The sequence below is a fragment of the Nannospalax galili genome, unplaced genomic scaffold (genome assembly GCF_000622305.1).
Source record: "Nannospalax galili isolate Female #2095 unplaced genomic scaffold, S.galili_v1.0 scaffold129, whole genome shotgun sequence".
In the NCBI taxonomy this organism is placed as follows: domain Eukaryota; kingdom Metazoa; phylum Chordata; class Mammalia; order Rodentia; family Spalacidae; genus Nannospalax; species Nannospalax galili.
The window spans coordinates 447415-463570 of record NW_008360030.1 but is presented as its reverse complement, the minus strand read 5'-3'; the positions used below and the strand labels follow the sequence as shown (position 1 = coordinate 463570).

At 41.5% G+C, this 16156-nt stretch overlaps 1 protein-coding gene across 8 annotated transcripts in view; it reads left to right on the top strand.

The window, feature by feature from the left end:
• The window catches only part of Jade3 (jade family PHD finger 3), a 167259-nt gene extending 152785 nt beyond the window's left edge, over window positions 1-14474 (top strand). For 7 of the 8 annotated variants that reach the window (XM_029559155.1, XM_029559156.1, XM_029559158.1 and 4 more), the window contains 3 exons: window positions 6100-6570; window positions 7876-7993; window positions 11484-14472. In XM_029559155.1, coding sequence (XP_029415015.1) covers window positions 6100-6570; window positions 7876-7993; window positions 11484-12391 — 1497 coding nt within the window. In that variant the 3' untranslated portion in view covers window positions 12392-14472. Of the gene's footprint in view, window positions 1-6099; window positions 6571-7875; window positions 7994-11483 lie in introns of all 8 variants that reach the window. The other variant, XM_029559152.1, reaches the window with a different exon arrangement.
• The last annotated feature ends 1682 nt before the right edge of the window (window positions 14475-16156 follow it).

Genomic DNA, 16156 nt, shown 5'->3' with positions numbered 1-16156 from the left:
GCTACTTAGAATTTCAATTTTTGTTAGCATATATTATGTGCAAAATAATGGATTGCCTTATGACATTTCTTTGTTGTAAACCTATTACTGAGTGTTACTGATTTTTCTGAGTGGTGAATTTTAGAGGAGTCATGTTGCCTTGCTTCTTCATATTCTTTCTATATTACAATGTGTGCATCTGTCGAGGTTAGATTCTGGGTTTATTGATCTTAGTGAGCAGCCGTCTCTTTAGAATTCAATCCCCAATACCAGTCAGAGAAAAGAAAAAAATGCTGTAACAGCAACACCTATATTATTTACTTTATGTGTTCCTGTGACAACATACCTGACAAAAGCAACTTAAATAAGGAATATTTGGGCTCACAGTTTGAGGGTACAGTCCACCATATCAAGGAAGGCCTGGCGGCAGGAGAGTGAAGCAGCTGGTCATATTGTATCTGAAGTCAGGAAGCTGAAAGCAGTGAATTCTCAACTTGCTTTATACTTTTTATTCAGTCTGAGACCCTAACTCATGGAGATGGTGCCTCCCACATTCAGGGTAAGTCTTCTCTGCTCAGTTAAATAGCCTCATATACATACCACAGACATGGTTCCATAATGATTATAAATCTGTCAGATTGATGATGAAGATTAACCATCATAACACCAAAACAAAGCAACATAAATATACAACAAAAGTCAAACCACTAGACTACCAGTAGCTATAGAAAAGAAAGCAGTAGGACTGTAGAAATTTCTCAGCAGTTAAGTGCACTTGCTGCTCTTGCAGAGGACCTGAGCTTGGTTCCTAGCACCCATATGACTGCTTACAACTGCCTGTAGCTCTGTTCACAGTAGATCCAATGCACTCTTGTGGTCTCTGTGGGCACTGTACTCACATGCACATATACAAATACACATTTAAAATAAAAATCTTTTTTAAAAAGGAAGTGGCAAACAGGTAAAATAAACTACAGACTTAAAAATAAAGGTAGCTGGTCATGGTAGTACATGACTTTTTTTTAAAAAAATACTGTTATTTTTATTTTATGTGTATGAGTGTATTGCCTGCATGTATGTGAGTGTACCCATGTCATGCAATGCTGCACTGCGGAGGTCAGAAGAGGGCTTCAGATTCCCCTGGAACTGGAGTTCAGGAGGGTTCGTAGCCACCATGTAGGTGCTGGGAATCGAACCTGGGTCCTCTGTGAGAGCAGTCAATGCTCTTAACCGCTGAGCCAGCTCTCCAGACCCAGTAGTACATGACTTTAATTCCAGCAGAGGCAGAGGCAGATAAAACTCTGTGACTTCAAGGTCAACCTCGTCTACACAGCAAGTTGTGGGCCAGTCAGGACTACATAATAAGACCCTATCTCAAAAAAAAATTAGTGAAGGTATTGCATACCTGTAATGGCAGTACACAAGTGGGAGACGCAAGAGGATTGTTAAGTTCAAGCCCAGCCTCAACTTGGCATTCTATAGCTTCATGTTCTCTGCACATTGGCCATTTGTGGGTCTCTGTGTTAATCACCATCTGCTGCATAAGGAAACTTACTGGTGAGAATTGAGAGATACATTAATTTATATGTATAACAATAAGTTAGGAGTCAGTTTATAACAGTAACCATTTAGTTGAAAACTAATATCAGGTTCTCCCCGTGTGCTGTGTACCCTGTCTGGCCTTGGGTTCTGAAGCCTGCTATCAGGCCTGTTGTCAGGTATGGGCTCCATCCTATGAAGTGGACCTTAAATCCAATTAGAGAGTGATTGGTTACTCCCATAATATTCATGCTACTATTGCACTGGTGGACATATCTTGCCAAGCCAGCTGTTGTTATAATTCACAGGATTATATATTCATATGATTCACAGACAGGTAAGGTTGATGATTATTTTTTCCTTCCAGTAGCATACACAGCACCTTCCAGCACTATGAAAGCTAGCCAGTAGAGATGAGACTCTGAAGTTAGCACCAGCTTAATGGCTAATGAATGTCTTCAGCAATAGGTCTTACCATCAAGTTCTGGTGGGGCAATGGCCAGCATTGGCTTGAGGGTCTATATGGCTTTGAGGGTTTTTTTTTTAATTAGTCTGTGATGTCTAGAAGGGGCAGTGTCCCATTATAGGGTAACTCTTGTTTTTTTACACTGTTTATTCTAGCAATATTTACAATAGATAAAATGTAGAAGTAAAAATAACTCCTTTTAATCTTTTTTTTTTTTTGAGACAGGGTCTCCCAGTAGCCCCAGCTGCCTGGAACTCACTATGTAGACCAGGCTGGCTTTGAACTCAAAATGATCCACCTGCCTCTGCCTCCAGAGTTCTGGGATTAAAGGCGTGCACTACCACACCTGGCTCTACTTTCTTTTTATAATGTATATGTATGTACTTTAAGAAGCTTCTGTAGTGCTAGGTTTTCATATGGCTTTTTCTAAAGGCCTTCGGTGTTACTTATCTTTCCCCATACTCCCTCCTCTGCCCTGCACTCCCACTTCCCACCTCATTTAATCCTTCCTACTCTAATGTTCCCCTTTCCCCCTTTATATCACTGCGTTCTACCACCCCTCCTAGGAAGTTCCCCCTTTTCCCCCCACCCAACCCATGGTCATTTATTAGTTTCTTGACCTCTGGATTTTCAATTTGAAACATGCATATCTAAGATTTCAAAGCTAGCATCCAGATGTAAGAGAGAACATGATGTTCTGGGTTACCTCACTCAGGATGATTATTTCCAGTTCTGTCCACTTACCTGCAAATTTCATAGTTTTATTTTTCTTAACAGCTGCATTATATTCCCTTGTGCAAATATACCATACTTTCATTATCCATTCATTAATTGATGGACATCTAAGGTTGTTTCCAATTTCTAGCTATTCTGAAGATGGCAGCAATGAACATGAGTGAACAGGTCTTTCTGTAGTAGGGTATAGAGTCTTTGGGGTATATGCCTAAGAGTTGTACATCTGGATCATATGGTAGATCAATGTCTAACTTTTTATGTGTATGAGTGTATTGCCTTCATGTGTGTAAGTGCACCCATGTTTTGCAGTGCCTGCAGAGTTCAGAAGACAATGTTATCCCCTGGAACTGGCGTTGCAAACAAACGGTGGTTAACCGACCAAACCCAGGTCCTCTACAAGAGCAACCAGTGCTCTTAACCTCTGAGCCATCTCTCCAGTCCTCAGTTTTTAGCTTTTGAGGAATTTCCGTTGAGGGTCCAGGGTTCAAGTCCCTGTTCAGGTGCCAGGTGTTGCAGGTTCTCCTCAGGCCAGCTGTGAAGACCCTGACCTGGATTGGGGGGGCGGGCAAGAGGCGCAGAGTCAGGACACACAGACCCCGGGAGTCGGGTAGAAGCAAGCACTAGGCAAGGTGCTGCAGGCTCGTTTAATGCAGAGGGGGCAGGCCTTATATTTCCCTTTTCTCCACCCTCAAGTCCCTTTAATCAGCATATCGTTTTCTGATTGGTCTGCGCCACACACTCTGTCAGCAGTCACTGGGCTCACGAGCAAGGTGGGCTCCTTTTGGTGGGCTATTTGTGGACCAAGAAGTAAAGTGAATTCTCGCTGAATCCCAGGGCTCTGGGTCCGCACCATCTTTGGAGGCCTCCTACTACAGATTTCCATAGTGGATGTACCAATTTGCACTGCCACTAGCAGTTGATAAGAGTTCCCCTTTTGGTTTTGTTGTTGTTGGGTTGTTGTGTTTTTTTTTTCATGGTGATATTGTTTTAATTTTTCTATTGAGGTTTTGTACACTTCATACAACAGTTCTTAATCAAATTTAGACCCCCTCCCCCATTTGTGTCCCCGCACCAGACCTTATGTATTCCACCATACATGTTAAGTCCTATCCAGTCCAGCATTTGTACTCAGATGTCCTTCAGTGAAAATTCATCCACTGGAGTCTAGTCAGCCTATCTGAAGATCATAAGTAAGGCCTACTCTCCTTCACCCAGTATGGGTCCTGTGCTCGATGCCACCATTGCCACAAGTTCACATGTGCAAGCTTCCAGTAGCCTGAAAACCTCTGCTTCCCTGTGTTCATGAACTAGCCCTGGCTCTTACAATCTTTCCGCCCCCTCTTCCTCAATGGTCCCTGAGCCATGGATGGGTGAAATTTAATATAAGAGTCCTATCCAGGGACACACACTCTGTTGTCTCTTATTCTTTAAAATTTGGCCAGTTGTGGCCTTCTGTTTGCATCATGCTCTGTTATATAAGGAAGCTCCACTGGTAGCAGTTGAGGGATTGCACTAGTTTTCTCTCTACCCCCTGTTCCACTGTTTCCATAAGCTTTAGGTGTAGAGGTTTCACTGTAGATATGTTACCTAGGTCTGGGCATCTCTGAGATGTCACTGAGTACTGGGAATTCTCTGTGTCTGACCAGTTGTGGAATTCTGCAGTAGCATCCATCTGTTGCAAAAAGAAGCGTCTTTGATGAGTGGTGTGCAATATACTTGTCTGTAAATATAAGGCTCCATATTTAGCATGTGGTAAGAAATTTTATTTGTCTAGAGTTATGACAGAGAAGGTAGTGCATACCTATAATGGCAACACACAAGTGGGGGAGGCAAGAGGATTGGAAGTTCAAGTCTAGCCTTAATTTAGCATTCTATAGCTTCATGTTCTCTGCACATTGGTCACCTGTGGGTCTCTGTGTTAATCACCATCTGCTGCATAAGGAAACTTATTGGTGAGAATTGAGAGATACATTATGTGTGTAATAATAAGTTAGGAGTCAGTTTATTACAATAATCATTTAGTAGAAAACTAGTATTAGGTTCTCCCCCATGTGCTGTAGCTCTCCAGCCATGTGTATTTGATAGTGCTTACAGTGCTACCCATGAGTTAACTCCCATTGAGAGGGCTTTAAATCCAATTAGATAGCTGTTGATTACTCCCCGGATAACAGTGCCCCTCTTGCACCAAAAGAAGTAGTTTGTGAGTCATTATGGTTATTATTTGTGGTGGGAGGTGTGCAGCAGTGCACAATCAGATGTAAGAAGACAACACTCGGGAGTTGGTTCTATCTTTCTACCATGTAGGTCCTGGGAATTGCACTTGGGTTGTCAGGCTTGGTGGCAGGCTCTCTTACCCAGCTTAGCCATCTCAGTGGACATCATCGTATGTAATTTTAATTTTTTACAGTTTTGGATATGAAGCCTAGGGTTTCACACATGCCAGGCACTTGTATCTCTACCAGGGAGATACATCCTGACCCCATTTTTATTGAATTTATATAGCCTCACCCAACTAGTTGCCTGCTGTAATGTATGGATCAGCTCTGTAAGAACAATTTCAAGAAGTTAGGGGCTAGAAGATGACTCAGCAGTTAAGAGCACTGGCTGAGTTCAGTTCTCAGCACCCACATGGCAGCTAACAATTATCCATAACTCTAGTTCCAGGGAATCCACTGCCCTCTTCTGGCTTTCATGGGCATTGCATGCATGTGGTGCACCTACATACATGCAGGCAAAACACTTATACACATAAAATAAAAAATAATTTTTTAAAGTTATTTTGCTTAGATATTGGAGTCCTTGTGACTTTTAGAACCATCGATGCCCTAGCAATAATATTGGCTATGTCTTTTCTAATTTATTCAAAGGCATTTTTCTGAGTAACTGCTTATTCAGTAGTTTATGGCATTGTCTAATTGATGATACAGTGGTGCATGGGTGGTTTCAGTGGTAGAATTCGTCCCTGCCAAAATTAATGACATAATGTCTATCTTTAAGCTCTGAACCAGGAATTTTGATAACTGATAGTGTGACTGATAGTGTGAAAGTACTACAGTGGAAGCATATGTAGGGTGATGTGGAGGACCCAGAGAAGAGACCATATAACTTTATATAAGTCAGAGAAGCCTTCTCAGAAAAACTGAAGACTCTATGCTTGAGCTGAAATCTTAAAATGGGAATTCAACAATTTTGCCTCTGTTTTTTTGCTGTTTTCTATAGGAGCAGGTTTCCTGGATTACTTGTAAAACATTTGTCATGGTCAAGCCTTCTCCTTGTCTTTCCATTGCTTTCCTATAAATGCTCAGTTTGGGCCCAGAGACATAGGACTTTCTCTCTCCCATTTTCCCACCTGCTGCCTTGACACATTCTTTCTCCTGCAGTGCTCTGTGAAAAGCTGCATCACTGCCTTCCATGTTACCTGTGCCTTTGAGCACGGCCTAGAAATGAAGACCATCCTAGACGAGGGAGATGAAGTAAAGTTCAAGTCATTTTGCCTCAAGCATAGCCAAAACAAGCCAAAACTGGGGGATGCTGAATACCATCACCACAGAGCTGCTGAGCAGAGCCAGGCAAAAAATGAGAAAACTAGCCTGCGGGCACAGAAGCTTCGTGAGCTAGAGGAAGAATTCTATTCCTTGGTCCAGGTGGAAGATGTGGCCACAGAACTGGGGCTATCCACATTAACTGTCGACTTTATCTATAACTACTGGAAACTAAAGCGCAAAAGCAACTTCAATAAGCCATTAATTCCTCCAAAAGAAGATGAAGAAAATGGCTGGATACAGCCAAAAGAGGAAAGCATTCATACTCGCATGAGAATGTTTATGCACCTGCGGCAGGACCTAGAAAGGGTAAGTTGACCAGCTCTGACTACTGTGTAGCTCTCAGGCTATATGGAGATGGGAGCTAGCACTTACAGTTTTAAAATGGCCACCCTGTTATATAATGTGAGCCTCTATGTTCTTGCTTATCTTCTCATTTCACTGTTGTCCCAGATAACTGGATTCTATTTAAGTATTGACAGGATATTGGAGAAGCCTCATGCATTTGTTCTATGAACTTTAATGTTGAAATAAATTCTCATTTGGTTTACTTCTTATTCATCATTGAGTCTAAAATGCCTCATGAACTGTACTGTCATATTTCTGAAACTGCAGCCTGCAAGAAGCGTGTACTTTGTTCAGGAATGCAGTGTCTCACGGATTCTCAAACCCAGCAATATTGACCTCTTTAGCTTGCATAGTTATTTATTGTGGGGTGCTGCCCTTTATTGTAGGTGGTAGGCTAGTACATAAACAATGATGTCATAGGATGTAAGCATTGCTGGTCTCTACCCACTAGATGCCAGTATCACCCCATTACACACACACTCAGTTCTGACAACTAAAATTGTTTCCAAATTAACAGATGCCCCCTGGGGGTCAAAATGGTCACTAGTTGGCAGCCTCCAGGTAATTTAACTCATGATGTTTTCATCAGTAAATTGAGTGCTATAAAAATTCAAAGAAAAGTTAGTTGCCATGTTTACACTAAGGAATTTTAGAATTAAGCATGTAATTCTAGAAATAAGTCAAGTTTGGTGGTGCATGCCTGTAATCCCAGTTACTTGGGAAGCTAAGACAGGAGGATTGGCAAATTCAGGGCCTGCCTAGGCTACAGAGTGAGTTTGAGGCATCCTGAGCAACTTAGTGTGAGGCCCTGTGTCAAAAAATGAAAAGTATAAAAAGGACTGAATTTCTAATTCAGTGGTACAACACTTGACTAAAGGCCCTAGGTTCAATTTCTAGAACCAGAAAAAAGGGAATAAATGACTTGTTATCTTAGCTCTATTACCAAAATTCAGAGGAAAACTAATAAATGTGGCCTTTTTTCAAAAAGAGTTAGGTATGATGGTACACACCTGTAATCCCAGCACTCTGGAGGCTGAGACAGGAAGATTGATGTGAATTAGAGGCCAACCTGGACTACATAAAGAGACCTCATCATACAAAAAAAATTTAAGACATACACATATAACACCTACTATTATTACCAGCAATGTCCTAAGCCTTGGTCCTGTTTTCATGCCTCACCCATCTGACCTTAGTTGTTTTCAATTTAACTGAATAATTTCAATTAAATATTTTGCTTAACATGACAAACATCTTTATTTGCAGGTCCGAAATCTATGCTACATGATAAGCAGACGAGAGAAGCTGAAACTGTCACACACCAAAGTGCAGGAACAGATTTTCGGTTTGCAAGTCCAGCTTATCAACCAAGAAATTGCAGAAGGTAATTTCTTTATGTCCAAATTGTCCTAGCAAATGTACAGGCTCTGGTTGTATCCTATTTTAACAATCTGGTTTTAAGTTAGTCATGTCACTTAAAATTTTTTAAGTATTTCATTTGCTTCAGCCTAATCCTAATATTAAAATAGCCTATTTCACTGTCAACTTGCAAAGCAAGAAATTCCAGGGTAGAAACACCCTCTCCAAAAAAAGGAAGGAGGGAAGGGAGGGAGGGATGGAGGGAGGGAGAAAGGAATAAGAAAAGAGAGGTGGGCTAAAAGGAGACCTGTTTTAATAGATAACTGGAAAGAAAAGAAAAGAAAAGAAAAATTTCAGGATAGGATTGAGGAGTTGTAAGTCTAAGGCAGATATCTAGATCCCAGACAGACATTGAGATGCCATTAGTTACAGCCATAAAATCATTTTGTAATTATCAAATTCACTTAGAATTAGTAGGATAGTACCACATCCTAGTTTCTGGAAAGCATTTAATTCCACGGTTATTTATCTTACCAGTTATCTATTAAAACAGATCCTTAGCCAGAAGTTAAAAGAAATACAGTTCTTTTATTTTCTAATGTTTATTGAGAACCGGCTAGGAACTAAGAAATAACCTAGAAGATAGAGCAGTCAACAAGAACAGATCCCTGCCTGCAGGGTGCACTGCTTACTTGGTAAGAGAGACAGGTGAGCATAATTACAGTACCCAAAATGGAAGCTTGATCACAGTCATATAGAGTGACACTTCCCTGTACTTTGAATATAGAGGTGGATGGGAGTGCCTGAACAACCAAGGGTCACTGAGCAAAATGTACAGGATCAGCACCTGCCAAAGACCAGCCATAAGATAGAAATGTAGGGGGGCTGGAGAGATGGTTCAGTGGTTAAGAGCACTAGCTGTTCTTGCAGAAGACCCAGGTTCAGTCCCCAGAACCCACATGGTAGCTAACAACCGTCAGCAATTCCAGTTTCAGTGGATTTAACACCCTCCTCTGTCCTGCGGTGCCACACGGGCACACTTATGTATAGTCAGGCAAAACACTCATACACATAAAATAAAAATGAATTAAAAAATAAGATAGAGATGTAAAAATGAGATGTCAGGTAGGTGTCAAAGTCTCCTTGGGTATTTGTCACTGTAGAGTCACAGCAGAGTGGTGTAGCAGAAGGTGGCAGGGCTGCTCAGCCACAAGGTTACTGGGCTGGCAAAACAAGAAGAATCAAGGACAACAGGGAAGAGCTCCTGTGTGCTAATGATACTGACCCCTAGCAACATGACTTCTGATTATAAGAATATGACTTGCAGCATCAGGTAGCAAGCCCTGGCAGAGATGGAGCTGTAGGTATACAACATGGATCCTTAGGGAATTCATAATGCCCTTTGGGATATCTGAAGCCATCCTGTCTATAATCCCTTTTTTTTTTTGGTCTTTTTGAGACAGGGTCTCCCTGTAGCCCCAGCTATCCTGGAACTCACTATGTAGACCAGGCTGGCCTCGAACTCACAGAGATCCCCCTGCCTCTGCCTCCCGAGTGCTGGGATTAAAGGCATGTGCCACCACGCCCAGTTTTATAATCCCATTTTTATGAAGCTGTATGTATTAAGATAATAATAGGCAAAGGCCAAGGACATATATAAGAAGGAATTGGTAGTTTTTTTAATATTTATTATTTTTATTTTATATGTATGAGTGTATTTCCTGCATGTATGTAAGTGCACCCATGTGATGCAGTGCCCACAGAGGCCAAAAGAGGGCATCAGACCCCCTAGAACTGGAGTTACAGATGGTTGTTAGCCACCATGTGGGTGCTGGGAACCAAACCCAGGTCCTCTGCAAGAGTAGTCAGTGCTTTTAGTCACTGAACCATCTCTCCAGCCTGGTAGTGGTTTTTTTTTTTTATTTCTGTGACTGTAGGGTGACATTACCACGTAAATAATACTCTACTGCCTAATCCTATACCTGACCAGAGGCAGGAATGTTGTGATTCTTTCCTACTGACCTTCCCCACTATAAAACCAGGACCAGCAAGATGGCTTAGCAGTAAAGCCACCTGCTATGAAGCCCTGGTGACCTAAATTCAATCCTCAGATCCCATGTAAAGATGGAAGGAGAGAACTGATTCCATAAAGTTGTCATCTGATCTCTGTATGCATGCTGTGGCACATGTGCCCACACAAAGACACAGTAGTAATAAATAATTTTAAACCTGCCCCACACCTCCAGAATACTCATTTGCAGCCAAGATATTGTTATAGATTGAAGACATAAAATATCCAGGAATCACCCACCATTTCTAATACCAGGTTAAAATATCTATGTACCATTTTGCCACCTGTACTGTTTCTGAGATTTCTATTTGACTTGTTTAGGAATATCCAGAGAGGAGACGGGGATAAGATCTGAAATGTCTATGTCTGAGGCACATTTTCAGTTCTTTGCATTACTTGTACATGCCCAAAGCCCAAGATACACAAGGGACCCATTCCAAACCACTACTAGTGACTTTCTTCATAGAAATGAAAGGCAAGGGTCTAGGGGGAAAGCTCACACAGTTAAGTGCTTGCCAACATAATATGCATGAGGGCCTGAGTTCAAACCCTAGCACTCACATAAAAATCTGGGTATAGTGGCACACTCTTGTAAGTCCAGCTCTGGTGAGGTAGAGGCAGGGGGTTCCCAGGGGTTTGCTAGTCTAGCCAATCAGTGAGCCCCAGGTTCAGTAAGAAACCCTGTCTAAAAACAATGAGAGTGCCAGACATGATGGCACATGCCTTTAATCCCAGGACTCAGGAGGCAGAGGCATGTGGATCTCTGAGTTTGAGTCCGGCCTGGTCTACATAGTGAGTTCCAGGACAGCTAGGGCTACAGGGAGACCGTGGCTCAAAAAGGCGGGGAGAGGGGATGGACTGGAGAGATGGCTCAGTGGTTAAGAGCACTGACTGCTCTTGCAGAGGACCCGGGTTCAATTCCCAGCACCCATGTGGCGGCTAACAACCGTCTATAACTCCAGGGAATCCAGCGCCTTCTTCTGACCCTCTCAGGCATTACACAGCATGGGTACACTTACACACATGCAGGCAATACACTCACTAATACACATAAAGTAAAAATAATAAATAAATTTTTAAAAAATGAGAGTCATTGACCCAACATCAACCTCTGGCCTCCACAAGCATGCACACATGTGTGCTTATTCCCACACATACACACAAAGAAATGAAAGATATGGAGGTGAGGGTGCAAGACAAAGCATACTAGTTGTTGTGATCATTTTATAGGCTGAGAGATCAAAAGTGAAGGGGTTGGGAGCCATGAGAGTGGTTTCTGAGGTACTCTGGGCCCTCTCCTCTCCTGCTGCTCACTTCAGCTGCTCCACCATGGTACGCACACACATCAAAGACATTTGGAATAAAAGATCTGTGAACTTGGTTTTACACATATATGCTAATATTTAAGTCAGTTGTTAAAACAAATCTTTCTTTTTGATCTCAGGACTTTCTTTGCCAAATGCACTAGAGAACTCATTGTTTTACCCACCACCACGAATTACCTTAAAGTTGAAAATGCCCAAATCAACCTCAGAAGACTGCCAAGACAGCTCCACAGAGACTGAACACCAACCCTCTTCTCCAGGCAGCAGCTCCCCTGGTCATAATAAAAGGAGCCTACAGGTGCCTCAAGAGCCACTGGACCTGAATGTGAAAGCATATTCAAGACATTCACTAGAAAGCAAAAGTAACTGTTTGCTGGCTAGCCACAGTCATTCTCAGAGTGAAGCCAAGGGATCTAGTCCTGGTTGGAGAGCTCCATCTTCAGAGTTCTATCATGGGCAGTCATTGGGGAAGCCTTTGGCTCTACAGGCTGCCCTCCATGGACAGGCTTCTATTGGTAATGGGAAGAATCAGCCTAACTCCAGGCTTGCCAGCTCCAATGGCTTAGAGGGCAACTGGTCTGGGAATGTCATCCAGAAAGATAACTCAAGTGAGATATTCTGTGGCCAGGAGTCCATGTTTAGCTCCCAATTGCCCAGTCAGGGTAGCACTAGAAAATCCAGCATGGAACACTTCAGCAGGTCCTTTAAGGAAGCCACCAATACATGGGTGAGGCCCACTGAGGACCTCCAATGTTATGTGAAACCAACTAAGAATGTGAGCACTAAGGAGCAGTGGGGTAGGCAGTTTGTCAGGCGGCCCACAGGGAGAGCTCCATATCAGGAAGCTGATGGGTATTGCCCTGATTTGGAGCTAAGTGATTCAGAAGCAGAAGGGGAGGGGAGTAAAGAAACAGCCAGGGCAAGGAGAGAGAGTTCTGACAGAGATAATCCTCCCCGTGATTCTGCACGGGAATGCCATGGTAAAAGCAAGACACATCCTCATTCCCACAGTTCAATGCAAAGGTGATCAGAAATTCCTGAGGATAACTCAGCCTTTGCCTTTGCCCCATATACTGGGGGAAATCCAAACACCAAAAGGATTCTAGTATATATTAGGAGGAATTGCAGGGAAAAGGATGGAATTTTTCTACAGTAAGCTGATTTGCAGTTTCTGAAAACTTTTCAGGTCTAGTTTTTATAAGCACATTATAAGAATTGCAGATTGTCTCGAGCCTGGTTGTCAGGCTCTTGGGAACAGTTGGGCCCAGAGTATTTGCTCAGTGAGTAAGTACTTCAGGGCAGCTTACATTAACACACTGAAGACTCTACATGTTAAGAAATCCTTGTATTATTAAAGGATTTGCAAGAAACCATGACAGACACTAAAACTACTTATCTTTTGAAGCCACAGCATGTGACTCGCAGAGCACATGTCTGTAGAAAGTTTCTAACTCCACTGGTATCTGTAAACCCTTTTCAAGGGAGAGACCAGGAGAGCTACATTCTCAGATACTGTTACTCACTGTTGTTTTCCCTTGCTTCATGCAAGGTTGACTTTTTTTCACAGTATCATAACACAAAGTCAATTCTCCTAAGTGTCCAGTGCCTGTTCCCAGACCTGCTTGTTGGGGACGCACTCATAACTCTTATTACCCAGCTAACAAGCTAACTTGTGGATAGTGTTTACAAAAGTACTACTTCCGAGGAAAATGCTCTGATTATTGAGGCATTTGTGAAGATTCCCAGAGCCTTTCCCAAAGTGTGACCATTTCTGGGATATTTCTACCAGGTCAGGGTTTTTTGTGTTGTTTTCAGATAAGTTTGACTAAAGTTTGGCTGACAGTTTTTGTATACCTGCTTTAATGTTTATAAAATTTTTATTGAGGTATAATTAAAATATAGTGTAATGCACAGAGGTTAAGTATTCTTACCTACTTTAATTTTGAAACAGATTTTTATTGTCAGACAGAATTTGAAAGCATGTGTTTAACACATGGATATAATTTAGCTTTGTATCAATTTTGAATCCAAGGCAATTTCCCAAACATTAGAGTTGGAGCCATTTTTCAGAAGTTGCTTAAACCATGTTACCAAATGATCAGCCTTGACTAATTTCTGGAGGAAGAGAATAATTACATTTCGGAGCAGAGGATAAAACAAGTCTGCTTCCAATTTAAGAAAAGGGGGAAAGTAGTAGTTTGTATAAATGTGAAGCAAACTATAATTATCAGCTCCCTTTTCTTCTTAGCCTTAAATTAATATTCTCTTTCTTCTAGTTTGGGGACATATACTGAGAATTTTCAGACAAAAGGGGCCATTTTCAACTTCTAACGTTTTGTGCTGGTGAAAGTAGCCAGCTGCAGTAGGTGCCAGTGAGTGGAGGCAGTAGCCCTCTAGCCATTACCTTGGAGCTGGGAAACTCAGCAGCTTGCCTCTCCCCAATTTGGAGCCTTATTAAAGGCTTCATTTTGTTTTTGTTTTCTCCTTTTCTGAAAATGTCTGTATTTTGCCTCTCTTTTGGCTGCATCTTCAAATGTTTCTTTTGTGCCTATGAACATGTGTGGCAGGTATCCTGTATTTTGTTTGAATTGAAAAATGAGGAAGAGAATTTTGCTTATTCATGACCTCCGCTTCTGTGCTTCTTTCAGTACTCCTAGGGCACATGTTAATTTGATACTTTTGTGGTAATGAAAGTATAAAGGAGCTGGGCTGTAAACTCCTTATGTTAAAAGCTGGTATGATTGCCTGTATCCTTTCATGCCTTTGAATTCTAAGTGGGAGGAAAAGCAAAGATGGAAACAGTGCTTCAGCCAAATTCCGTATATAATGCCATTGGGAGAGTATTGCCTGAAATATCATTCCAGTCAGGGAAATATAATGGTAATATTTTTACAGGATTTTCCTGGATAAATAAATGAGCCTTCAATTGTATACATTCCAATTGCCCCAAAATGCATCTGCTACATTTTGTTGTTTGAAGTATTACCTCTTAACTTTTGTTAATTTTTTCACCTTGTCTTATATAATTCAATTTTTGAAGATGAACTCAATCTTTTTCCAAATGTCACCTTTTTACCAATACTTTTTCATTAAATTATGAAAACTGTTAACTACTGCCAGGGTGGTAATTTTCTATTTGGGCATACTGGTTTTTTTTTTTAAATCCTACATGTGTTTATTGTATGTTTAAAGAGCTTATCCACTAAACACAACAAACTGACAGTGGGGGAAGAGCAAGGAGGAACTGAATGTTTCAAAGCACAAATGGTCTGGGTGTGGTGGTACGCACATATAGTCCCAGCACTTGGAAGCTGAGGCAGATCTTGACTTCCAGTCCAGCCTGGGATATATATCAAGTCCCTGTCTCCAAAAGAAGAAAAAAAGGCAGCCAGCACATAGTCATGATTCTCATCAATACCAAGAGCCAAAGAGAACTCTGGGTATTTGCACTTTGCCACAAAACCATGATTTTATTAGACTAGTAAGTAAAGACCTTAGGATCATCATTAAAAATCAGAAGGCGCTCGGGCATGGTGGCACACGCCTTTAATCCCAGCACTCGGGGAGGCAGAGGCAGGCAGATCACTGTGAGTTCGAGGCCAGCCTGGTCTACATAGTGAATTCCAGGCCAGCTGGAACTACAGAGAGACCCTGCCTCAAAAAGACCAAATAAATAAATAAATAAATCATAAGGGACATAGATCCTGTCTAAACTGTCAGGGTTCAGAAGACTTAGTAAATTGAGCATCACTTAACTATAGTTTACAATATTCATTCTATTTAGAGTTCTGTGAGTATATTAATAGGGATTATATGGTTTCATGGAGGGACTGTGTGATAAACATTCTTAAGATGTCAAAGGTCATTAGTAAATCAGTAGTGAAAGATAAAAAGAAACTGGGGCATGGTGATCACATGCCTTTAATCCCAGTACTCAGGAGGCAGAGACAGGGGATCTCTAAGTTTGAGGCCAGCCTGGTCTACATAGGGAGACCCTGTCTGGAAAAAAAGATAAAAAGATTGTTTCTGCCTTTACCTCCCTCACTTGGTTGTTAATAGGTGACTGTTTTGTTTTGATAATTCATTCAGAAGACTTGAATCCTGGGTTTTTCCCATGCAAGACTTGATAATCTTCAGTATGCCTTATTGCTTTTTTTCTGTTTTCCAGTGCTGAGAATGGAACCCAGGGCCTCAAACATGCTAGACAAGCACTGTACCACTGAGCTGCAAGAGCCCCTTACTTTAAGAGTTGAAGGGGCTGGAGGTAAGAGCTCTGTCTGCTGTTGCAGAGGCCCAGGTTCAGTTCCCAGCACCCACCTGGTGGCTAACAACCACCTGTAACTACAGTTCCAGGTGATCTGATTGCCCTCTTCTGACCTCTGCGGGCATTGCATAATACAGGTGCACTTACATGCATACAAAACGCTCACATACACAAAATAAAAATAAATCCAAAGTGTTTGAAGAGTTGAAGAAAACATGATACAATGAAAACTTATTGCTCACTAGTTTTGATATATTTTCAAAGACAATATATCATATAACAAATTTTATTAGATTTTCACAACCTTGATTGGACTATTTTCAATTTTTATGGAGAGCAGCAATTTTGTGATTTTTTTTAACTTTTTAAAAAATTTTTATTATTTTTATATTATGTGTATGCGTGTATTGCCTGCATGTAGGTAAGTGCACCCGTGTCATGCAATGCCTCACAAAGGTCAGAAGAGGCTGTCAGATCCCCTGGGACTGGAGTTACAGACAGTTGTTAGTTGCCATATGGGTTCTGGGA